This window comes from Ahaetulla prasina, chromosome 6 (genome assembly GCF_028640845.1).
Source record: "Ahaetulla prasina isolate Xishuangbanna chromosome 6, ASM2864084v1, whole genome shotgun sequence".
Lineage (NCBI taxonomy): Eukaryota > Metazoa > Chordata > Lepidosauria > Squamata > Colubridae > Ahaetulla > Ahaetulla prasina.
The window spans coordinates 49,536,361-49,562,332 of NC_080544.1; the positions used below are offsets into that span (position 1 = coordinate 49,536,361).

Consider the following 25,972-nt stretch of genomic DNA (forward strand, 5'->3'; position numbering starts at 1 on the left):
ACGACCATTTAGGTAGGCTTCCTTCAGGGAGTTGAAAGGTGTCCGAATCCATCTCCTTTCCGCCATCAAATGTAGAACCCAGAAAATGGATTAATTTCATAACCAGATTAACCTGATGTGTGAGAACAAAGCCTTCCTGTCTTCCTGAATTTCCCTAAAAACAAGTTCAAAAGAAATCTGAAGAAAACTGCTTTTGGCCTGTATTCTCTGAGAATTCGGGCAAATCTAACCCAAGACGATCTAAAACTGAGTAACTAAGTAGAATTCCCCTACTTTGGTCTTCTACTTTTCAGTAGACATCTACAAGGTCATGCTGTTATTTTCACCACAAAGGTGAAGTCCTTAGGATGTCTAACAATATTATCAGCCTGATGTCAAGACTTAGGAGCATTTTATTCCTGCTGTGACAATCCTCTTATACGCTTGGGTTTAAGGGAGGAATGGATCCAGTCTTCCAAAACGACGAATGCTAATTTCTTGAACATTACTTACCTGCAAGCTGGCCTTGTTTCCCTTTTCTCCCCCAATTTCCTCCGTCCCTCCTTCCCGGAAAAAACCTCCACCCTCCAAAATGAAATTGGCAGAAGAGAATGTACAAAGCTAAATTCTGAGTGGATTTATAGCAACCTCTCCTAATGTGGGGCCTTTCAAGTTACTTGGGCTAAAGTTTCCCAAGTTTCCCAGATGACCTAAACTTCTGAATCAGCGGCTCTCGGCTTTGATTTAGGCTTGGAAAAGGGTGCTCAGACTTCAGTTCACTGATCTGCAAAAGGCTGAAGAAGTTCAGGCGGAATTGTTTTTGCCATCCTCCAGGCTACCCATTCACATCAAAGCCAAGGAGGAAAGGAGTGACTGGTCCATTCCAGCACCAACTCGATTGTCTGGAGGGAGAACAACTCCATTGATCTCACGGGACTAGATTTCCTGGAGCTTTGAATACTGGCAGGAGACAGAGAGACCCTCTCAGTCCGGATTTGCTCCTGAACAATCTAAGGGGAGAATTTGTTCATTGGAAATAGTTAAAGGGGAAAGGGAGGAGGTCTAAGCATCTCCTCTCAAACTTATGTGCCTTTCCCTGGCGATCACAAAAGCCGCTGATTAATCAGGGGTCTCTCTTCCAGCGCTTGTTTCCCCACCCCCCCGCACCCCACGGCTGTGAACGTCCCATCAGGACAAGCCCGACCCGGCTCAAGGTTACCGTTCGGGGTCAGTAGGTCCTCTAAACTGCGACGTCCGAGGCACAGCGGGGCTATTTGGAGAAGTAAATCAATTGATACATTATCACCTCTGTCACCAAAGAGAAGCAGAAGTTTGAGCTGGCCCAGGCGGCTAAATCGGTGAATTGCGCGCTGCTTCTCTGTCCTTTCAGGCAGCGCAGAGTTCAGCGGCTCTCAGCCAAGCCTAGAAGGGACGGATTCATGCCTGAAAAAGGTAATGGCGCTGTAAGCTCTCGCTACAAGTTTCTTGGGCCCATCAAGCGCTCGTTTGCTTGGGAAGGGGACCTCCGTCGGCGAAAACGGAGCTAAGTATTGAGGCGTTGGGAAAGTCTTTACACCTTATGGAGGCGAATCCAGACCCAAAGCACCACCAAACACCAGCTTTTGCCATAATCCTTAGCATAACTTTGGAAGGGGAGGAAACGATCACGGTGACTACGGTGGTGGTTTGACACAGTACTGTAACACCAGGCTGAGCTATCAAGGCTAAATTGGCCTCCCTTCACTTTAGTAGATTACAAGTCCTATTAGTCCCCTCTAGGAAGGACCATTTAGGAGACAGGCCTTGCACTTCAGCAGGAGACCGAGGGAGTATTGTGAACGTTTTGTTGAACAAAAGGCAGGCCCTGGGATTTATTTCTAGGGAATTCCGTTTCCCTGAGTTTCACGACATTTCTCCTGAGTTAGGCTGCAGCCTAATTCAAATGGGGTTCATCTCAGCCACTAATCTTTGTCCATATTTCAAATCCTGCCCTAGAGGCAGCCTCAGTGCTTACACGTACGAAATTCCTAGTAGGCTGAGAATGGTATGGCTGAAAAGAAATCTCTCTCTCTCTCTCTCTCACATACACACACACACACAATATTTAAGGGTTGACGGAGTTCGACTCCGAAGGTGACCTCTCAAAGTTTCTACCGCTTTTCCTAAGCAAAGTTTATATTCCCTATCTCATTTATTAAGGACAAGGAGGGCAGCCAGGAATGGTCCTGACTGCTTTGGGCACATTGACGTGCAAGTAAGGGGTTTTTTTTGGGGGGGGGAGGACACAGAAATGCTGCTTGTAAAGAAGACCCGTGAGCTTCGGTTTAGAACCCACGGGGGAAATGACAAAGAGGCCTGGGCAATTCTCTGCCCGAAGACTCAGAAAAAGGGTCCTGGACACTTTGAGCTTTGGTAAATGTGACTGCCGCGCTGGAAAGCTTGCGGGATCTGGATAAGGGATCTGAGATGCTTGGGAAACGAGGTAAGACTCCAGGAACCAGATCGAAGCAACGTAACTGTTCTAAGACAATCGGGGCAGTCAGTGGGCAAATGGTTGGCTACGCTCTGCGCATGCGGGAAGCAGACAGACAGACACAGAGAGAGCGGGGGAGGGACGGAAAGAGAGAGAGAAGTTTTTTACTTCCATCAGTTTTCCGTTCCGGCCACTGGACGGTTTTGTTAGCTATGATCCCCCGATGCAGATGCTAATCTCCCAACTGTTCGTGTTCTTCAAACAGCATCAAGAAAAGGGTTTCCCTGCTACTAAAATAGTCCCTTCCAGTGTATTTTCCTTACAAGGAAGCCCAATTTAAAACGGAAGGCATGGCTTTGGGGCAGTTACCACTATGCCGCCTCTGTACATCACGTTCACGATGTACATACACCCTTTTACACACACACACACCGCGAAAGTCTACTGGCCTTGGTTGATGGATCACAGCGAGGTTACTCCAAACCAAGGTCTCCAACCTTGGCAACTTTAAGCCTGAGGGACCAACTCCTAGAATTCCCCAGCCAGCTTAAAGTTGCAAGGTTGGAGACCCCTGCTCCGAATTACATGCGCACCTCTACAGTCGGTTAGATATTGCTGCGAAGAGCCGAAGCTGAGCGAACTGAGGTTTCCGCTGAGGAGCACCCAAGCACCTGCTCTCTAAGCCTGGGAACCCCGAGCAGGAGTTTCAACCCCTCCCTTGGGGAAAGAATGGAGCGGGCTCGGGACAGGCTTCACAATAAATGGGCCTGACTCAGCAACCTGCGGCCCTGCACGTCTGCATATTCCCTGACCGCTCGCCGTGCGGGAAGCGAATCCGTCCACCCACCCAAAGGGGAGTTTCTCTCTCTTCGTCAAGTGGGGTTATATTTCGGCCTCTCCCGGCGGGGGCAGGTTCCTCTAAATTGATGGGCTTCATACCCTTCATACCAGAGGGGCCCTCCGAACGGTCGCTCTTCGACACCGTTAAAAGATGAGACAGAGCAACTCCGCGTTTGCTAAAGAAGAACGCCGGGAAGCCGGTGTTAACCTGTAGCTAAATACGGGGTAATGCACCCAGCAGCTCTTCTATTCTACCTGGAAACGGCCTCTCCGAGAGGGAGACGGAGCCACTTCTCTAATATAGCAGTTGCTTGAAGGCCACCCCGTTTCAGGGAAGGAGGGAGGGAAGGGGGGAGAGAGAGAGAGAAGGAAGGAAGGAAGGAAGGAAGGAAGGAAGGAAGGAAGGAAGGAAGGAAGGAAGGAAGGAAGGAAGGAAGGAAGGAAGGAAGGAAGGAAGGAAGGAAGAGCGAGGAATAAGAGAAGAACGAAGACGACACGGGGAAGAACGCATATGAGCTTTGGTGCACGCTAGGAATTACTAAATCCCAGCCCGTTTCAGGCTCTCGGCCGGCCCTTCGCGGGCGGAAGGTGGCGTTGGCGCGCGGGAGAGCAAGCGAGAGACCGAAGCCGGGGAGAAAGAAGCACGAGCACTTATGGTTTCTGGAAGTCTGAAGGAAAGAGTTTCGGCCCCGCTGCAGATGCTTCCCTCCTAACCCGAGTTCTTCAAACAACCTAAAGAAAAGAGTTTTTGGGTAAGGAAGGGGGCGCCACGCCAACGGCTCGGCCCCGTCCTTTACCGGCTGCTTCCAACCTCGCTCTCCGCGCCCTCTGTTCCCCCTCGCCTTTCAGCCTCGAGAGGGGCCCCGTCCCGGCCGGGAAGGAGCCTTCTGCGGGGGCGCAGAATTCCAGCCTTCCAGCGCCGGCAGTACCAGCAGCAGCCTGCGTAATCCGGGCCCCGCTTTAAAAGAGATGAATTAATAAAGCAAATGAGGACTTAATAATTCCAAGCGTCCTGCTTTTTTTTTTGGAGGGGGGGGAAGGGAGGAGAAGGAAAAGAAGAAGAGAGCGAGAGACAGAAAGGGAGGGAGGGAGAGAGAGAGAGAGAGAGAGGGAGGGAGGGAATGAAGCAAGTGCGCCCAAATTGTTTGCAGTGGATCAAGGCAAGCCGCCTTTTGCTTCACTTTCTTTATCTTAATTCCGACTTGAAAAGATATAATTATCTAGTTTGAACAGAGCTGCTATCAAATCCTTCTTTAGGCAGGGAAGGGGGAAAGCTGGAGTGTTCTGAGCCGCTCGGTGGAGCCTGAGATAGCGAGTAATGAAGTTGTGGAGTCCTCAGATACAAAGGGCATTAACCTCATTAGCATGAAACCTTTTCTTCTAGCCATTGTGGGACTCTTTCAGACCCCTAATCCCCCCTATTTTCAAAGCTTGGTTTGTAATAAAGCTTTTAGAGTTTTTTTCTCCCCAAAGCTAATAGCATTCTCTGAAGATTTTATTGCTGTTACGCTACATAGGGCGCTTAATTCCCCCCTTCTGTCGTCTTCTTTCTTTTTTTCTTTTTACCCTTCTTTGGGGTTTCAGAAAAGAGAGTTTGTGTTATGCGGGATGGTGCGTGTGTGTGTATACACACACACCCATTTACACACAGCCATACACACTTTCTCTCTCTCACACCCACACACACATCCTTTAAAAATATCAAAATGGGAAAGAATTTTGAGTAATAAAAAAACGGAGTCTATGGAGAAGAAGTGGGGGTTTGCAGTTTATATTTTAATAGGATTGAGAGAAAATTTAAAAATATTAAAATGAATATTTTGCATAAATCCTCTAATTTCTAAAGAGGGAGGGAGGGAGGGAGAGAGGGAGGGAGGGAGGGAGGGAGGAAGGAAGGAAGGAAGGAAGGAAGGAAGGAAGGAAGGAAGGAAGGAAGGAAGGAAGGTTTACTACAGTATTCTCTCTATAGGAGTTCTGAAGTGGAAAGTGATAGGAATAAAGGATTTTTAACTTCCCAACTAGTCTGAGTGAATAATCACTTATTAAGATTGAAAGGAGAAACAGGATGGATGGATGGATAGAAAGTTCTGCTTGTGTGTGAGTGTGTATCTAATCAGATCTTTTAAACCCAATTTCTAAAAGGCCCTGTATTAGTCAGCACATGCACAGAATCTTTAATTTGAAATTTTCAAGGCAGGTTATTGAACAAAGCTGGTATTTTTGTGATGCATTGTAGCTTCACCTTATCGCAGTGTAAAGGGTAGTCAGATTGTCCTAAATTATGTCCAACTAGCCCCCCTGGATCCACGGATTAAGAGATTAAAGGAGACCACTGGGCAATGGCTCCTCTTTCCCCTTCATATTCCTGGTATGATAATTGCCTAAACTGATTTGCACTTCCACAAAAAAGTCTTTGTAGCTGGAACACAGCAGACCGAGGTTTGTGCTGTCAATGGCAAGAAAACTGATTAATGCAGCCTATCAGACTAAAGAGCAAATGAACCATGAATTAAATTTTTTTAAAAAACCTGGGGTATCCCAGAAAGCCAACTAGTTTCCTCCAGGATTATAAGAAACTTTTTGCCCTTCCCTATTAACGCTGGCATCCCTCTCTTCCCTTAGAAAAATTCTTATTGGCATCCCTCCCTCTTTCTTTAGAGAAAAAAATCTCCTTTAGAAGATGTACACAATAATACCAAAATAAAAAGAAAATAATAGGACTGAAAGGAAACCGATATGACTGTGTTTTTCTCGAATCCTCTGTCCCAAAGTCGCATGTAAAGCAAAATTATTATATCACTACATGCTATTCATGCATTGATCCTCAAGGCAATCCTGTGGAATGATCTTACACATATATGTTTTGAAGACAGTCGACTGAGTTCAATAAAACTGGCTGGTAAATTGTCGTTTGGGTTGCAGCCTTACTTGGACGTAAATTAGGCTAGCACCAAAAGGGCTTTAGTTCCAAGTCTCTGTTAAAATGAAGCTGCACAAGAACAGAAAGAAAAGGAGGAAAGGTTTAATTACACTGGGCCTTTTTAAACTATTTTCATGATTGGATATATCCATGGGTTCATATGGGACTTAAATCCAAATTAAGACTCAGTAATGCCCAGATTGCTGTGGGCCAATCAGCAGCCCAATTATATTACTTCACTATATACCAGTATTAAAACGTTGACAGCCCAAAAATTCTAAGTACTTGTAATAATGTACTTCTGAGATACTTTTTTTTATGGACACAACATTTATCTCCAACTTCACACACTGAGCTACATTTCCAAGAGTTCAAGTATACTCTGGCAAACCTGTTTTCTAGGTGTACTTGAATAACGTATGTAGACAAAACCTGCTTCCAAATGAACACTGCATTTTTCAAAACAGAAATCCGTTCCTTTGTTTGAAACACCATCTTATTCTCAATGTGATTTGATATAAATATTTTTATCCCTTGTTACTAACAGTTACTTCAGGATGGCTGATTCCAATCAACATTGATCATAAAATGTAAAGACCATTAGCACCAGAAAAGGACTGGGGGGCATAGAAAGGAAAAAAGTGTTTTTAAAAAATGCTTAAAATTGTTAAGCCGTATTGATAAATCTTTATTGACAAAATATTGACATTGAGATACTTCTTGGAAGTATATAGTGTGTTAGAATTCTAACAAATTAAACACACAACACAAAAATATTTACATTCTGGTAAATAAGACAATAAGGAAACATTTGTCATTTTAGTCAGCCTTTTCCAGCCTGGTGCACTTCAAGTGTCAATTCAGTTCCCAGAATTCCAAAGGCCACGTTGGCCGGGAATTCTAGGAGTTGAAAGCCACCACTTTAAAAGGCACAGTGTTGGAGAGGTTCATTTTAATAGCTGTATAATCTTGGAACAATTGACAAGTTATTTATTTCAGTGCTTGAAATCCCTCCCTATGGAAAATGGGTCAGGGTTGAAATGCCTTTTCTACACTGGTGCCTCCCAGCTATGCTGGGCTACTATTCCCACCACCCCAGATGCTGGGCATTATGGGAATTGCAGTCTTCCGCATTTGGAAGGCCCAGAAAGGCTGAAATGTCTTCAGATCCCTCCATAAATCCTGTTTTTAGCACAGCCCATTAATGGAAAGAAAAAATATATATATAACTGGAATTTTAAAACAAGGACTATTTTCTTTAAATTTCTTTTTGTCTTGCAGCAAAATTACAAAGGCTCCTTTCCCTTCCACCTTTCACAACCTTTATCCCATATCTTGAGAGGGTATCCCATTTGGGGAAAAGCAAAAGTGATTGGGGGAAAAATTAGAATTTATTACGGCTACTTCATTTAGTTTTCACAACCACATTGACACCAGAAGTTACAAAAAAGATTTACAAACTGCACAGCTTTTCATAAAATAAACTTTAAAAGCACACTGAACCTGTCTCGGGAGGAGGGGGGGGAGTACACTTCATATCCCTGCCTGCCTTTAGCAAACTTTTCTTTCAAGCGTTGCACCCTCCTTCCTCCCCTTCCCAAAAGGTCTTTTAACCAACCAACCAACCAAAAAGAAAAAGAAAAGCATGCAGTTCAAGTTTCTGGAACAGGTGTGTCGATTTTGGCTAGGTGGAATTTTCTCTCCCTCAGACTGGGAGAAAATTAGAATTATGGTTAATAAGAATAAATCCCTCGTGAAGTGCAAGGTGTCCCTACGCCGCGGCTGTTGGGAGAGTGTCTGCATTTATTTCCCTTTGAAATTTGAAGTAATTTCATTCTGAATGGCAAAAAAATGAATATTGGTCAATCCTCTCCCCTCGGTGATTTGGCTTTGATTGACAGTCTCTCTCTTTCCCCCACCCTCGGGTCTCTCGCTCGCTCGCTCTCCCTCCCTCCCTCCCTCGCTCTCTTTTTTTTTTTTTGTACCGGTGCAGGACCAGCGCGGTCAACGCTCGGACTGATTCTCGCCGCTGCCTCTGTCTAAGCCAGACAGGGCCGTGCGAACAAGCCGGAATCTGTCTTTCCCTCTCTCTCGCCCGGCCACGACACTCACTTTCCTGGGCTTGTCCCGAGCCTTGAACACGTGTGCGGTGTTCCTGGAAAAGTCTGTTAAGCGCCAGCATCCAGTTTCTCTCTCCCTCTTTCTTTCTTTCTTTCTCTCTCTCTCTCTCTCTTTTTGCTGCTTCTTTTTCTACTTGTTTAAAGGGGTGGTTTAATCGTCGGACGTGACGTCGATCTCCTCTGGGCTGGCCTGCTTGGTGGCGATCCTCCACCGGTTAATATGATGAGTTCCTTTCTTCTTCTGTTGGGAGTCCGAGCCTTCTTCTTCCAACTTCTGCCGCTTGAACTTTGTCCGTCGATTCTGAAACCAAACTTTTACCTGGGGGAGCACAAGGAGATAGGAGGAGAAAACAGAGGCGGCGATTAAGCTCCGGCAGGGACTCCCTGCTAGTTAATTCTAATTCCTCATCATTAGAAGAAAAATTGTTTTAAAGAATCCTTTTCTGCCCCTTGAAATGCTGCAACTCTGCGCCCAGGAGCTTCTTCCTGGATTCGAATATATGGAATGCCCCCCCTCCCTTCCCAGGCTTAAAGAGAACCGGGAAGCAATGAGAGTAACTCCAAAAACAAACTTCTCACTCCGAAAATGTCCCTAATCCTCACAGCCTTCTCTATCCTCCCCGCCTTACAGACGCTTAGAGTTTGGTTTTAATTCCAGAATCGACCTCCATCCACAATCCTTCCAAGCAAAGGCCACTGGTGGTCACCTCGCACTTTCCCTTGCCACCACTCTAACTGTATGAGTGAGCGAGCATCAGCTCCTTTCTCCTTGCTACAAATTAAGCGTTCAGCAGCAGCCCAGAGAGAAGTGCCAGAAATCCCCCAGAGCCGCCGCCTCCTGCCTACCTTTGATAGCAGGAGGGCCCGCGCCCACACACACCACCACGCAATACACACGCACTGTAGCTACACGAGGCCATTCCCGGACTAATAACTTAACACTAGAGTTGCAAATCTAAACCTGGTCGTTACACGGAATTCTGGTTTCGAGTTTACAGTTATTCAGAAGTTAATTCAAAGATGGGTTAATTAAGAGCAGCGACGCATTAGGGCAGGCTGGAATTGGAGACTGGGTAAAGATTTTTAAGATGAAGCCCCTTAGAACACCAGTCTTTTCCCTGCAAAACGGTATCCGGCCATGTAATTTATAGAAAAATTTGTCCAGGGAGTCTAATGGGACTTCCTTTAAAGTATGCGCCCAAACCGTGAAAAGCTATGTTCTTTCTCCCTTCCTTGCTCTACCCAGAGCTTCGCCTGGTCTTGGAGCCTGACAATATGGCATTTCATGCGAATCTGTGCTTTAAGATCCTATGCACGCTTACTGGGAAATAAATGCCATAGAAATTAGTGGACTTCCCGTGGCTTCGGAAGACAATGCCAGGATCAAAGGCAATCTCATTGACTTCACAGGAACACTGACCTCTTGCCTCTCTGGAACTTGGTTAAGCCACAGTAATTGGGCTTTAAGATTAATCTCCCACTTTAGGCACAGTCCTTGGAAATATGCCCCCATTGATGTCAATTTAAGACTGCAGCTTTTCACTCTTGACTGGAACGCGTTTTTAACATTAGATTCCATCAGAAAATCAATAGGGCTCCTCTTCCAGGAAAATCGTTATGGATCATGATGCCGACTGTTCAACACTCGTTACAACACACCGCTTGGATCACGCTGGAGGATCGGATTTTGAACGCCACCGGAGCTTCTGACTGCATTTGAACTCTAAGTGCTTATTTTGAATTAGGGGCCATTTCCATCATAAAACGTTAACTTCTCGCCAACAAAGCATATAATAATTCTATTAACATAACCTGCTAAGCCAAATTATCCCACGACTTAACCCTAAGAGGCTGGTTCACACAACAAATTAAAATCTGATGTGATTCGGTTTGCTTGGCCTTGTGTGAACAGAGTCTCTGTGCTGTAGACTAGAGTGACTTCCTATTTACTCCAGAATAGCTCTATTATGGTCTGGTGGGGGGGGAGGAATACCTTCTGTGGACTCCGCCTCCTCATATCTCAATGGACCTCTGTCAAAAGCCTTATGCCCATTTACTTGGACTCAACTCTGCTGATTCGATTTTAAACACGTTTACTCTGCCTTGCCACACGTTTTGCTTTAAATAGAACCTCACTGACCAGGAGCTTCCACTCCTAAATAGAGTTGGATCTACATACATTCACCTGCACACATTCCCATTTGCATTGCTCCATGTGTTTATCTGCATCAATCCATGATACATATCTCTGTATGCCATGTATGGTAGATATACACACATGATGTATTTAAAAAAATCTGACAGGGAGGAAAAGGGACTGGCCCCTGTGTCATTTACTGAACGGTGGCAGTCACATCTACATATTGTGGCTATTAAACCTAATAGACTAAAAGTGTTCTGTTCTTGCAGAGAAGGGAATATTTACCCAGCCCAATTTACCCATCCAGGTGTGTTTATGTATGTTATCACACCTGTACCCAATTCCTGAGTCCCCACATCTTCTCTCTGTGGTGCACATTATAGGACATTTTACACAAGAAAATATGGTGACACTACTTAGGAATTCCAGGGTTCAAGTTCTTACTATTAATCACCACAGCTTAAACACAATAACAACTAAGCCAGACTTTTTTTTTTAAAAAAAAAAATTCCTCCTCCACCCACTTTTTGCCATCTTTCGTTTGATCTCTCCGCTGAAAAGCGGCTCTTACTGTCGGACCTAAGAAACCGATTAACAGACAGGCCTACCAACATTTAGCCCAAACTCAGCTAGGCTCCCGGTTAATTTAGGAGGGGGTGGGAATCCTTTTAAAGGTGGAGGAGGGGATTATTCTACCGTAATTAAAAATAATCAAAGGGGGAGGGAGGGAGAGCGGTGAACGAGCTCAGTTAATTAAGGAGGAGGTTCGAATTCTGCCAACTTCAAATAGAAGCTTCTTTTGTAACAAGCGCTTCTGTCTTATCAAAGGAGGGAAGGGGCTTCAGGTCTCCTAGAAGCTGGGGGGGATCACGATTCGAGTTAAAAACGGGAAAGTCCTTCAGATTGGGCACTTTTAGGAAAACAGGGAGGAAGAAGTGAGTTTGAGGGGGGTGGCGGAAATCCGAATCAAACACGACCTCTGCCGAGGCTGGGAGTCATTTAGTAACAGATTAAATTGGTCCAGAAATTACCTTCGGAGCGCTTGGAACTGACTTCCCCTGTGGCGGCCAAAGGTAAACGCGGTTCTAAAAGAAGGACTAGGAAAAGGAGCGCTTTCTTTCTTTTCTTTTTTTCCCCCGGCTTCAGCCTGGAAATGCCCGATAAAGGCCTTTCACGGAAGGTGGGGGCAGGGGGAAACTCCGAAAACGGGACCATTTTAATCAGCCCCTTTAACCCGCTTCGCTGCCCTTTCTGAAGCCCTTCGCTGCCAGGCGCCGCCTTTCCTCCTATCTCGGCTGCGTTTTCATATTCTCTCCCGAAGCCCCTTCTTTAAATAGTGTGAGCCGGGAACAAGGGGTGAGTTTAATTTGCTTTTCAGCGTGCTAATTGAAGGGGACGGCGGTTCATTTCTCCACGCCGATCTCCAAAGGGGAGCTCATTTTGTCGGGGGCTGGGGGCCTGACACCACCACAATAGACCCCAACCAGCTTCGGAATCAAGCGGGACAAAGACCACCTTAAAGGCCGCTTTGCCCGTGGAAATCAGCTTGTCAGCAGCCCCTTGTTCGGCGAACCTCATCAAAGCGTCGATCCCGTTGACTGGGGTTTTGTTAAGGGAGGCATGTTTAAAACAAAAGATTCAGCCTCGTCCCTGCTTCTCCTCCGCTCCGCCCCGAGAAAGGCAAGAAGGGGGGGGGGAAGAGGAGGGAGGAGGAAAAAGTGTTACAACTTAATCCGACCCAAGAACGTTACTGTTTACTGGGAACTTTGAACTAAGCTGGGTCTATTTTCCCCTTCTTCTTCTTCCCCTCCCGCTTCTCTTCCCTCCTTTTAAACACAAGAATAACGTCGCGGTGGAAGCGTGTTTCTTCCGAAATGGCTTGTGGGGGGGGGAGGGAGAATAAAGCCCCCAAACTTAAAGGAAGGCGCAATAACCAAGCTGAACTACCGCCGGCAACTCAGGCTAAAAAAACCCAAAAAACCCTTTCCCCGAACGCCCACCTTAAACCAACCCTCTGCTTACAAAGATGCAGGCGCCCAGAAGGCAGCTGAGCAAGCTTAAGATACAGCCTGAGCGATTAAGCGATTTATCTGCTTTCTCCTCTTCTTCTTCCTCCTCTTCCTCCTCGCCAACCCCTCCCCCGCCGCCCTACTCCCAAGGTTAATACAATAGATCATTATCCTATGCACACTTTTCCAAGCGTCTCTTACGGCCTCATCTGGGCGATTGTCAAACAACTGCCATTCTGGTCCCATTGCTTTGCCCTGAGCACCAGCGTCTTGATGTGTTTATTCCCCAGGTCTCTCTCTCACACACACACACAGACACACTCATTCATACACACACACACACACAAGCCCACTAATAACTCCTTTGGATCGGAGCACATCGGCGCTTCTCAATGGCAGAACTTCCAATGAGTTGGGGGGAGGGGGAGGCCAAGTTTCGACCAACAAAGCGGTGAAAGACGGTTTTAAGGAGATTCCGGCTTCACTGGAGAACGGGCGGCCTTTTTTTTTTTTAACCGAGTGAAAATCCGTAGAATTTAAAATCCAGGCCACTGGACACAACAACTAAAAATCCTCTAACGGAAATAGTCCCGTTTCAATAGGATTTGGGGCTCCTAAGCAGAAGTGCTCAGGATCTATCTACCCATTGTTCAAATCCAGTTATTTTAGTCTCCTTGAATATTGAATCAAGCAAGACCTGTGTAAATTAAAATCCGTAAATTTCAATTTCAAAAACAAACCTGGAAGGGGAAAATATAGATTTCTCCCCACCCTCGTGGAAGACGTGATCTAGAGTTTGCAATGCATTGTTAAATGCGCAGATTTTATTTAAAACAATCCCAAAACAAGTCCATACCCTAAGAATACAATAACCAATCAAAAGAGCACACCCTTTGTACTTCAATTGTCACAACTGACACGGGATAACTGTAGAGGGAGGTCCTCATAAAGGCCCCCGTAATACTTTTAAAAATCCTCAAAGATGAGGAAGCCCTAACACCCAATTCCTGTTTTTATTCCTCTGCCTTGAAATTTGGCCCCGGATTATCCTCACTGCGTGAGCCAAAACCTGTTAAGCCGATCTGCCTTGATCAACGGTGTAATCCTAGGCTGGTCTACTTAGAAGTCAGACCCACTGAATTGAATGGGCCTGGCTTCCAAGCAAGGCCTATAGGATTGCACTAGGAAGATGAAGAATTCCTTTTACTGCCAGTCAGGCGAAAGATCTTATTTTACTTGGACTTCAAGGAGTGTGTAGCGAGAACCGAGGGTCTCTCGCTTACTTTTTAAAGAGAGACACGTTTGAGGAAAATAGGGGACAAATGTTGAGGGAACATTTCTTTTTCTTTCAAGAATGTGACCAGAAGGAAATATTTGCGGCTCCTCTCCCCTCCCCATCAACACGGCCCTTACATTTCAGGCAGTGTACACTGGAAACCGTTTTCCCCTCTTCTTTCTTCCTACCTGAGTTTCCGTGAGACTGAGGCTGTGGGCCAGTTGTTTTCTTTCTGCCCCGACCACATAGTGATTTTTTTCAAAAGCGTGTTCCAACCTCAGTAACTGGGATGGAGAAAAAGCGGTGCGGATCCGTTTTGGTTTCCGGGCCAGTGCGTTGTGCAAGAGGAAACTCTCCGGGCTGGTTTCATTACCTGGATAACCAGAAGAGGGGGGGAAAATGTGAAAGCACACGGAACCAAGATCAGCTAAATACTATTTTGTGCTTCTCTTTCTCGAAATGACAAATAACGCTCAGTTCCTTCTTTATTTAGCCCTTTTCTGACACAAGGGTTGTTACTACGCTAGAGCTTCAATTTTCCCTCCAAGGCGGATTGGAATTAGCTGCCCTCTCTTTTCTAGTACATACCTCCAGAAAGGAAACTGGGTAGGGAGATGAAGCTGAGGGTATATTAATTGGCCATTTAGTATTCTTTTGTAGAAGGTAAGATGAGGCGGAAGAGTAACTTCGAAAGCATCTAATTAGAATTAAGGGAATGGGCAGTAACAAAGCAAAGCAGATGATTTTTTTATGGCTCAGTCTTTTCCACATACTCCGGGAAAGGTGCAAAAAAGGATCTTTCAGGAGATCCAATTTTCTGAATAGATCCCCCACCCGGATCCACTGTAAACTCTCACTTTATTTTCTCGGTGTCACGAACCCCAGCGCTCTCCCTTCTTCCTTTTCCTCCTCCTCTCCTGGCTGGGCACTTTTGTTTATTTTGAAAGCCCTCTTTTGTCAGTTCCCCTACTAAGATAAGCGGGTAGAGTTACTGCCCTTGCCACTATCCGTTTTGAAAAATGGGGTCGGAGTGCAGCTCTTGCCAAAGTTGGTTTTACAAAATTCAGAGTTCCTCCTATGCCTCCCTCCTCTGCTGCAAAGGAGCAAACGACGCAGCGGAGATCGTACCTTAAAAATAAATCTCGCTGAATTCATTGGGCCTTTGTCCTATCCTAAAACAAAAACACGGTTGTGTTTTTCTTTCCCTGACACGCACGCACATCCGGCGTTTCATTCTCCCATTGCAAAAAAACAAAACAAAAACACCCTGTTTTTCGTAAAGGCTTGAAAATGTTACCTCAATCGCCTGCCTATTTTGTTCTATTGATTTCCCCGCCTTGGAATTTCACTCTTTTTTTCCGGCGAGGCCGATGCCCGAGTCTGACGAGCACCACAACCACAGCCAAGCCCTTCCTTTCCGCTGGCGCCCTTGAACAATCAGAGCACAACGGAGCGCGGATTACCGAGCGAGCGAAACCCTTAATTTTCTATCCGGAGTTGAGTCCTGTAATAATTGCTACCAGTTCTCTTCCTTCTGGGGAATCGCTCCAATCCGAGAGTAGCGCCAGTGTGGATCCGACCTTTCTTCTCCACACCCCAAATAGGTTCCCCATAGTGCATTTGGCGTGTGGCGTTTATTTAAGTGTTTGTTGGGCGGGGGAGAAGAGAAACTTTATAAAATAACTGAAGCTTTTTCCAAGGCATTGGCGTGGGTTAAAACTGCCACTGCACCCAGAGAGTGAAAGAGACAGAGAGCAGGAGCGCACGTATAGCAGGACGGATGGCTTACAGGCAAAGGCAGCGGGTGCAGCTCTCTCAGGCTGATTGCTCCTCTCTCCCCACCTCCCCTCCCCATTTCAGCTTTCAAAAGTCTTAATCACTGGGCCTCCGAATTTCTTTCTCTCACACACACTCAACACACACAAAACGAAACTACCTTCCTTCTTTTTATCTCTCTGGCTGTCTCACCTGCCACGGATCCTTTCACCCACTCTTCTATTTAGTGGTAATATATGCGAACCCATAAAGAAAGACAAGAAATGGAAAGGAAACGAAAGGGAAAAGCTGTTAGACAGGAATCGTTCCCAAGTCTTTGCAGCTTTACTTTGTGCTGTTCTGAAGATCTCTCCGTTCACTGGAAAATGACAGCGGAGGGAGGGGGGGAAGGTGCCAATCCAAAACAGGGGGATGCGACTGCAGGGCGACTTAAGTTGTTGTTTTCCTGAGAAGTTAAGACCCTTTGGAGACCCTGGACTTCAAAGGACTGTATTCCAAGGAACTTCTCTTAGAAGCCGCACTTCGGAAGCCGATTACTGTAACCCGAAGGGCTGACAAAGAAATAAGGCTAAGGAATGTGTATATGTGCTTGTATTTTAGTTAGTTAGAAATGCACACATGCCCACAATACAAAGTCCTCTCCTGAAGTCGCTAGGGGAGTTTCTCAAAGAAGTAGCACAAATATTTGAGTTCAGGAGACAGCATTAATCCCCAATGCATGTCACCCTTTGGTTTGTCAATTTAAAAATAAATTCGGTTGAGAAATATTAAAAGCCGCCTAAATACTAAGAAAAATTAGCTTCCACTCTACCTCTTTGTTCTCCTCCGATTTTATTAGACTCTAGCGTCTTTTCATTGGAATCTCCAGCGATAGGTTAATTTAAAGGAGAAGCCCCCTGCCCCCCGAATTAAACGATTACACCAGTTTATTTCGTCGAAGATTCAGACGAACACGAAAAAAAAAGGGGGGGATAGGAAGAAAAACCGAAAGACAGGAATTTCCACAAAAATTTCCCCTCTTCTCCCGGAGGATGGGGGTGGCTCCTTTCAGCCAAATCGATTCTCGAAATCGTGGTTCCCGAGGAACCCTGCTTGCTCCATTCTCTTTGCGCTCCCGCCAGACTGCAGATCCACCAAGAAAGAAGGAACAAGCCGGAATTCCCTTGAAGCCGATCAGGACTAGCTCAAACAATTATTTATCGGGAACGCAAAGAGCTTTCGAGGTAGCAGGGACAAAGAGCCGCGACTTCGTCCTGGCTCCCACCTGAACTCGAAGGCGGTGGACTTGGCCCTCTTCCTCAATAACGGCAATCGGGAGTCCCCCTCCTCGATTTATTCCCCCCCCCCCGTCCTGTGCAAAAAAGCCGGGGAAGCGAGCGTGTCGGCCCTCTCCTCTGCGCTTACCTTGGAACCGGTGGCCCAGATACCGATATCTGTGTATGAGCCAGGGATAGAAGGTGGACGGGTCCCTTTGCTGCGAGGCGAAGAGCGGGTGCGGCGAGGGAGAGGAAGGTAGCGGATGGGCGGCCAGGGCGTGGGGCGGGGGCACGGGGTGGACCGGGACGGCGGCGGGATTCGGCGGGTGCGAGACAGCCTCGGCGAAGACCAAGTCCGGGTTGGAGTAAACTCCCCGGCCGCCCGAGTGGAAGCCGTTGAGAAAAGGATTCATGGGGCTGGAGTTGGCATAGCTGAGCGCCGCCGGCCGGATGGGATCCTCGGCGCGGGAGGCGGGCAACGAAGGGCTGTCTTTGGCCACCAGAGATTCGATGGTGAAGCAGCGTTTCGGGGTAGGCTGGAACATCCTGGCGACGAGCAGACGCTCCTCCGGCCGGCCTGCCGCTTGCCGCCGCCGCCGCCGCTTCTCCTCCTCCTCCTCCTCGGGGTCCTGGCCAGGAGATCGGAGGGATCGGCCCGCCTAGATCCAGAGTCCGGCCGCCGAACGGCCGCCAGCGACGGCAACAGGAGGAAAACTGCTTGGCCGCCTGAAGAGGCGAGCGCCCGAAAGGGAGACGCTCTCTGCAGCCGCTCCGCTCGGCTCCCGCGCTCCCTTCATCCACTAAGGGGAGAAAAAAAGTTGCTGGGCGAAGTTCTGGCTTTTTTTCCTTCTTCTTCTTCTCCCACCCCCCTTTACTTCGCCCACCCCCCGTCCGCCCTCCCGCTCGCTCCTTCCTTCCTTCCTCCGCGCAGCGCCCGAGGCGGCCCCTTTTAAGTCCAGCGGCAATCCATGGCAGGCGAGCGATCGGGGTCCCTTTGCCCAAAGTGGCGCAAACGATTTGTTAGTTCATGAGCCTAATTAGTGCCGCGGATCACATAAACAGCTTCCTCTGAAGCCTGGTAAATGGCTTGATGATTGGTCGCTATTACTCGCCTTGAGGTTGAAGGGGGAAAGACTCTTTAAAGTGCGTCAGAGGGGAGAGGCAAAACTTCTGGCCCACGCGATCCTGGAGGGATGGATCCGGGCCCGACTGGAACGGACTCCCTCCGCCTGCCGGCCGAGACGGAAGGGGGCGAAGGAGGAGGGAGCCAGGCGCAAAATCACCGGAGGAGGCAGGAAGAGACGGACGCGGCGGCGGTCCCGCCAGCAGAATCCAAACCCGCCAGGAATCAGGTAGGAACTGGGGGCGGGGGGGAGGCGGTTTCCCAGCTTTGAGGAGAGACGGGGAGGAGCTCGGGCGGGAGTGAAAAGAAGGGAGTCTCTCGTCGGGCTTTAAAACAAAAACAAATGCCGAACCGGCTTGCTCAAGTCCCCCAATGCCGCGCTTCGGTGGGAAGGAGCAGCTGAGGCTTTTTTTGAGGGCGGGGGACCCATCTCCAACCTTTCTGGGAAAGAGGTTTCCGGAGATGGGTCGTAGTGTGTGGGGAGTGAGCGGCGGTGCCCTTCGTTCGAGCGCCTTCTCACGCCCCTTTTACACCTTAGAAGCCTTCCCCATTCCGATCTGCAGTCCCGGAGTGTGTGTGTTGTGGAGGGGTCACTTTCTCCTTCGGGGACTTTTCCGGAACTCGTTTCGGGATCCCTCCACAATTCCGGCGCTTTCTGGTCCCGAAAAAAAAAGAAAAAAAAGAACTCGGCGAGTGCCACGCCGCCTTCCCTGGCTCCGGCCGGCAGCAACTTCGGGGAGACTCTTAGAGAACAGAGATGGGGGGAGGGCGCAGGAGGACACAATGCTGAGCTTGCGGTGAAGAGACGGGCGCGTCATCCGGAGATCCGGCTTTGTCCGGGTTTTCGAGATTGCCGTGGCGTTCGGGGACGATTTTTTAGGCCCGAGTCCTCCTGCTCCCATTGGCTGCCGCGGTCGAATAATTATGATCACATCCTTACACTGCGGGCCGCTGCTTAGTGTTTATTGGTAGTTAAGGATCTATTATCTATTCATCAACCTCCTATTTTTACCAATTACACTCTCCTAAAGTGAGGTACCAGCAGGTATTTTTCACGTTTACCATTAATGGTTTTTTTAAAAAAAAATCTGCGTCTTTTAAATCTATTGGGCGATGTGATTTATTTTCTGAAAGGAGAGGAATTGTGTGTGAAGAAGCATATTTCTGCGATGCAAGAAATCCTCTTTCAGAACGCCCTAATTTTCCCCTGGGTTTTTTTTTTTTTGGTCTTGTTTTCTTCCCACTCCTTTACCTAGAAGTAAATAACCTGAGATATTGTTTAAATTGATCAGCACGTTCATATAATTGGATACTTATCTGCCTTTTTTCATAATCACTCTCAATCAAACATAACAAGGACAAGGGTTGCTGAGAAGCTAGGATGACCACGATCTCTCGTGGGAAAGATAGTTAGAACTAGGATATATAAACGCTTGGGAGTTCCTTCAGACTGGGCATTTTGTGAGTCTCTAATACGAAATGTACTTTTTTTTTAATACATAGTCCACGTGCACTACTTTTATATTTCCTTTTATTTGATATATACAAATAACATATAAAATACAAACATATTGAATATATATACATAAGCGAATGCTGTTGAAATGAATACAATTATTATTATCGTATATAATTACATAAAAGCCAAATATTTCTCGGTGGACTGCATGTAGGCGAAAGGGGAGAGTAAATTAAAAACCTTTTCAGCGATGTGCCTCCATAAAGAAGCTTATTGGTGTTTTTTAGTCTGCCCGCTTGGCTTACATTCTCCTCTTCTTGTATCCGGTATCCTGATGTATTGGTGTGTGTTTAATATTCTTTCAGAGGAATATTTAATTCAGAGAGGAGTTAGAAAGAAAAAGGTTTGCACCTGAACTTGCTTTTACTTGGCGATTCTAAGCGTCTTTTCATTTTCCCTATAAGAGATTAATCTGCACTGCAAAACAGTCCATCCCCCCCCCCTTTCCCTTTCGTTTCACACGACTAAATATTTTGGCTAGAGCCTTAGAAAAGGATAGAACGAGGGAAGAGTGGCCTTGAAAGAGTATTTTGTATCTCTAGGCGAATATACTAACCACGCCGTTAACCTGGAATTGAAGATTTCTGTTGATCCAACTATTTTGGATTCATTAGCAAATAATTCTAAGGGACCGCCATTTCTCTTCCACTCCTAAAGGTGCGAATTCCACTCACTTCTGCCGGAGCACTTTTATCTCTGTCCAAGTGTAAATGCAGAATACAAGTACTGTGGTGATGATAATTTATTTTATCCTTGGTTGCATACAGAAGGAGAATTCTCCCGAAATCAGCGGATTTGACAAGCTTGGAGAGATTGGCGTATCAACAGATCTAAGCCCCCTTTACAAGATGCAGCCGTAGGCCAACAGATTCCGCCACGGGATTGGAACTGGGGTGGGAAAGGGGTTTGGGCGGGGGAAGGCTTCAGGGACCACTTTGCAGCCAAACCAAGCTTGAGTTTTAAAAGTTCCCAAATGGTGGTGGTGGAGACTGGAAGAAGTACAGGCCGGCCAACTTGCTTCTAGAGTATCTCCCATTTTAATTTCTGCCAAGAAAGAAAATCTCACTATCTAAATATCTCCAGTCTGGAGGTCTGAACCCGCTTGCCGCGTTATAGTGAGTCCCAGGCCTTTGGTGGGTTTCTGGGCACGCAGGAGAATATCTCCAACCTTTGAAACAGAAGAGTTTCGGAATAGCGACTCCGAAGTGAGAAGCCGGCTGGGCTCTTTAGCTTCTCGGTCTAACTTTGAAAGGAAGCCCATCCGAACGGACGGTCTCGGCATCGCCTCCAACTAGATCTCACCTGCCAAGATCGTCCCGGCTCTCTTTCAAGCCGAAGAAGAACTGGAGCCCGGGGAAGCCCTTCCAGGTCTTTGGACCGTTTTTGGCGGCGCAGAAACCTGCCTGCCTTGCGGGTTGGCGCTGCGGAAGGGCCTGCTTTCCTCCTGGGCTGCGAGTCCGGGGAGAAAACTCCGGGGGATTTTCTACCTAGGCCAGAATAAGCGTTCCGTTTATTCCACACTTCCCAGGAGCCGCTGGACTGTCGAGAGGTCTTTCCAAAAGAGGTTTGCGCTTTATTGGGACGGGAGAGGTTTTGATTTTGTGTGTGTGTGTGTTTGTGTGTAACAGAAGTGGGGGGAGGTTGCTCCTATTTTTTTCCTCGAGCTTTTCATTCGATGTCCTGAATTCGGATCCCCTTCTCCGTGGTCCTGAGGATCTGATTCCTCCTTCTCTGTCGCCCACCAATTATTTGAAGGCAGGTTCGTACTAATCAACCCCGCGCCTCCACCATCGCAAAATTCCCAGGAAAGAAGTCAGCCCGTAGACACGCGAGCGTCTCGAAAAGTTCACTCTTCCTGCTCTCTTAAGGCCCTCGTGGGCTCAGCGGAACCCGCCCGGGCTCACAAGAAAGACCCAGAGGGAGCGGGGGGGGGGCCTGGTGGACAGGCGGAGGAGATAATTATAAGTGACTTCAATATAGATTCAGTTCTATCTGAATGCAGATTCGGATTCATTGTCCGGTAAGTTGAGCTACTCCGAGACCCCGTTGCAAAGTATTTGAAGTGCCCTGAGCCAGCCTGGTTGTAGAGGCTCGGTTTGCCTTTTCTCCTATCCTGGGATAGGCCAGAGCTGGATCTGCTAAGACACAGGAAGGCTCAACCCTTTGGGAATGGGAAGAGGTCGGTGGCCTGTTTCTCCGGACAGTCAGGTTGCAGCGTTCATTCAGACGCAGTGAGCAAGCTTTCCTCCGGTCCTAGCAGCAGCAGGGAAGAAAGAGCGGATTGGCCTGCGCTCTTCTCCAAATCGGATCTCCGGAGCAGCTTCCCCTTCTAACGGAAAGAAGTGCGGCCTTGCTACCTCGCTTGCTTCGGATGCGCCAAGGAATCCTAAATCCACGGCTCCTTGGCTGCTTTGGCTGGCTGGGAGATATCCGCGCTAGCCGTTCGCCCTCGATAGTCGGAATCGCTCTTTCACGGAGACACCTCAGGGATACGCGGGTCCCAGAGAACCAGCTGAAGAATTAAGAGTGAAGTTCAGGATAAACGTGAATAGCATCTGGCCCTGACCGAAACCTCTGGCCAAGTGTATTCAGAAAGAAACTTTCAGGAAATGCCAAGATGCCAACTTGGCAGTGCCCATGAATCAATAGGAGTCCACCAAGTGGGGCCATCTTTCCTTTCCCCTAATTCCTTCCTCTTCCCCTGCTAAGAGACCCGCAGGATGCAGTTTTGATCTGGTCCCTTGGGTCCCCATCGCAGCAATTTCTCTCTCCGGGCCTATTTCAGATCCCGAGCAGGCCAGCAACGTGGTGCTGGAAAGCTTGGAAGCAGAAGGGAGATTCTTTGCCTGGGTAGAACAACCTGGAACGTGCCTGGTTGTGTGTAGCCCTGTAAGTGTGCGTGTGTCATGGGAGAGACTCCGGAGACTTGCTAGCTTCAGGATATAATTTCTGGCACCCCACTCCGGCTCTGCTGAGGTCTGCAGGTCAGGGCGGATTCCCTCCAGGAAGCTCTTCAACCTGACAGGGGGAATTAAGCATCAGGGAACGGCTATGCACCATAAAGGACTCCCGGATGGTCTTGGCAACATGACCTGAGTAGAAATGACCCTAAAGAGCCCGGCTGTAAATTAAAAACAAACAAACAAGAATGGCAAACAAAAGCAAAAGCAGAAATAGGTGGGGGGGGAGGTCATTTCCGGCTGTTTGTGGATTTCCTCCCGTCCTTTGGGGTAGAGGTTTGGGTTTCAAAAGTTAGTCTCAGGAGCTAAAAATACTCCTTGTTCCTCAAGTTGGCTAATGTCATGCATTAGTTCAAGCACATTTATATTAAAAGTAGAAGTAAGGCCCACTGATCTTCATGCAGCTTATTTACAGCAAAATAAGATGATCCTCTGATTAAGCTATCAAGATAATTACTCCCCCCCCTTTTCAAAGCAACCTCAGTAAAACTGCCACAAAATATATACTGCTCCTCTCCCAGATGTCTGCATTTGGAAGGCTTGTTAAGAATCAAACTATTTTAATTAGAATCATATTATCAGCCTTAATGTTTTCCCATTCTCTCTGTCACCCCATAAAATAACATATCCAGGCAAGCAGAGAGCCCATAAGGAGAACAGTCCAATTGGCTAAACGGCAAACTTTTTAAGAATTTAATTAGCAATTTTTAAACCCTTCCTAGGATTACAAGTCTATGGATTTTAGTTCGGGGACCTCATCTGCTTCATTTATTAGATGCGTATAAATCTGTTTTCTGAACTTCTTTGTGGTTTTCTCAGTAGGATTAGATTCAGAATGTAACAAAATGTAGTTTTAAAAAATTTAGTAATAGAAGTGGCGGCTGTTTACGTATTATTCCTCTCTTTCTCACAAACACACATATATATTAAAAGTGAAAATAACACATTTGTATCTATTAAAATGTACAATATCTATAACAATTTTTAAGAGGCTGGAAAAAGTAGCATTGTTTTATAAAAAGTCAGCAACAACAAAAAACAGCATTATCCAAACCTATGTTGTTATTTTATGAACGATTTTAAAAATAGTTTCTATATTGCTTTCCAAGTGAACTTGGGTTTGCACTGTGTCCAGAACATGGATTTATTGTTCAATATTTTTACTTTAAGAATCAATTGCTCAATAAAGACACTTTTTAGAAAGTCTTTTCTGACCCAGACATCTTGTATATTTTAAATAAAATCCTAGGCATGTAGCGCCGCCTAGTGGGCAAGTTTGAAAATCTCGAACATAAATCTTACATCGCATAGAAAACCGCTACAAATATAATTATTTTTCACTATGTATATCGGTGATATCCTGTACTTTCCTCTCTGAAAATGAAGAGCCTTCTAAATATACTATGTTATTCACTCCAGAGCTGTTCTTGTATCTGAACTGTGACATAAACTGTCTGGCATCCAACATTCAGAATCAGTGCTAGATTTCTGGTTAAATTTAGAATCTACAGACATTTAATGCTTCATCATAACGTGTGATTGTCACTCATTTTCAGTAAAAAGATGTTTCTAAATTAATAAGTTCATTAGGAAATTGGGTTGGACACATCAGCAATCTTTTCAGACACAAAACACTTCACTGTGAGAATTTCCAAAATCCTGGCTGGAGTGAAATTGTACTCAATAGTTTGAATTCAGTTATGGACCATTTAAAGGTGCTTTCTTTGCATTTGTTTCTTTCCTTCCCTGACTTTGTGTTTCAGATAAGACACCACCTCAGAGTCCCTAATTTGACTGCATTCAAACCTATGATTTGGGGTTGTTGGTTTTTTTTTAAAAAATGGACTTTAGAACCGACCAGATTTTTTTAAAAAAATTGTACATATTACTGCAACAATCTTTCTTCCACATTTTGATTAAAAATTGAAAGCTTTGCTTGGATTTGAAATGGCACAAGCAACCAAGTTTTTCCTCCCAATTTCTTTCTCAATCCAAAAGGTTTATGTCACAGCTCTTATCATACCAATGAAACTGGTTTCTTGTCTGCAGCTGTGAATGGTGACTTTTCTAGTGATCTGTTGTGTTCTGGGATATACTGTTTTTATTCTATTCCACAAGGAGTGAATGCTTAGTCCTTATCTCCTTGTACGCTGGAGCTGGGATCTGCACCACACGCTCCGATTTTGTAGAAAAATGTGTTCCCAATCTGAACTCAGATAAAATCCAGGGAAGCTCTTCCAAAGATTGTGACTTTGATGGGTGTGCATTTGGCAATGTTTTCTGCTCACTTCCTCAAGCTTGGTGTGCAAATATCGAATTTTAAGTTCTCATGAGTTTGCAGTTAGGATTTGGTTCTTAGATTTTGGTCAGCTACTCCTCTGGTTTGTCTCTTGTTTTAAGTTTCCGGTATGATTCCAATCTGATTTTGCCTTTGATTTTTGCATTCCCATGGCCTGATTGCTTTTCTCACTGTCACCCACTTTGTAGACCCAGCTTTTCCAGCCTTTCACTTCAGTTTTTCTCTTGCGAGAAGCTCAACAACCTCTCTCCCCTCTTTTCCCCCCAGGAGCATTATCAGCTAACTTTCTAGACAAATGCATGAAATTGTTGCAATTAGAATTGTGAACTACTTTTGACACTACTTTCAAACCAAAATGAGCTTATTCCCATTTAAACATTCCCCTTAGTAAACTGATCTAATTAAGCATTTGGAAACATATTTAGAAGTTTCTACTCCTTAAGGTTGAATGTCTCTCTTTGGGCGTTTCCTTCTTTCTTTGGAGTAATAAGGGGAGCTACAGAATTGCTTTGTCTTTTCCTTATCTTTGGTGGACTATGGACTGATTCAATGCATTTTTACTAAAGATTACAAATCAGAGGTGCTCACCCATTCCCCTGCTCAGAGATTTGAGCCTGTAAAGCAATGTTTTTCAAACTTGGCAACTTTAAAATGTGTGAACTTCAACTCCCAATGCTTCAATGCTGGCTGAGGGATTCTGGGAGTTAAGTCCACACTGAAACACTGATGTGGATGAGTATATGTGTGTGTGTGTGTGTGTGTGTACACGTATGTAAGTTTCCATAAAGGTACCAGAAAAGGTTCTGCAGGTTCCATGAAGACCCCCTAAAAGTTCTTCCACTTGAGATATCAACCTGTAAATTTTTCTGGTCATAGCAGTGTCAAGCAATCCTGAGCCCTTGACTCAGGAGTGATAGGTCCTGTGGATTTCTATGCAGAAATACTTCTCATCCTAGCTATACAATCTGATTATTGTCATGGCAAACATACCCTAAATCCATTCTGGGACTCTGTTCCCACATTGTCAAGCAGGAAGGGCCATTTTGATGGGCTCTTCCAAGATGGTGTCCAGACTAGCAGATCCTTCCTTACTCCCTCCCTCCCTCCCTCCCTCCCTTCCTTCCCTTCCCTTCCACTCCACTCCATTCCCTTCCCTCCCTCCCTCACCCCCTCCCGGAGCAGGGGGGATTTGCCTGCACAAGCCACCAAATGAGAAATGTCAGTTTGTTGGCTGAGATCATACAATACCCTAAACTGAAATGAAACAGGCTGGATAGTTGAT

The 25,972-nt window shown here is 46.3% G+C and overlaps 1 protein-coding gene across 2 annotated transcripts; it reads right to left on the bottom strand.

The window, feature by feature from the left end:
* Positions 1–8,428: 8,428 nt before the first annotated feature.
* EMX2 (empty spiracles homeobox 2) lies at positions 8,429–18,137 on the bottom strand. Of its 2 annotated transcripts, XM_058187858.1 has the most exons (3): positions 16,938–17,665; positions 13,946–14,130; positions 8,429–8,651 (listed from the first exon to the last, which is right to left on the bottom strand). In XM_058187858.1, exons 1-3 carry the CDS (start codon positions 17,332–17,334, stop codon positions 8,484–8,486), a joined length of 750 nt encoding a protein of 249 aa, XP_058043841.1. In that variant the 5' UTR covers positions 17,335–17,665; the 3' UTR covers positions 8,429–8,483. The 2 variants fall into 2 exon arrangements, with proteins under 2 accessions (XP_058043841.1, XP_058043842.1); XM_058187859.1 differs by lacking the exon at positions 13,946–14,130 and having other exon boundaries at positions 16,938–18,137.
* Between the last annotated feature and the right edge of the window lie 7,835 nt (positions 18,138–25,972).

Excerpts from the sequence above, each read along its gene's own strand:
- EMX2 (XM_058187858.1), bottom strand. The coding sequence starts at position 17,334 with ATGTTCCAGCCTACCCCGAAACGCTGCTTCACCATCGAATCTCTGGTG. Across the intron at positions 14,131-16,937 it reads TCTGGGCCACCGGTTCCAAG|GTAATGAAACCAGCCCGGAG; the intron begins GTAAGCGCAGAG and ends CTGGTTATCCAG. Across the intron at positions 8,652-13,945 it reads TCAGTCTCACGGAAACTCAG|GTAAAAGTTTGGTTTCAGAA; the intron begins GTAGGAAGAAAG and ends GTGCTCCCCCAG.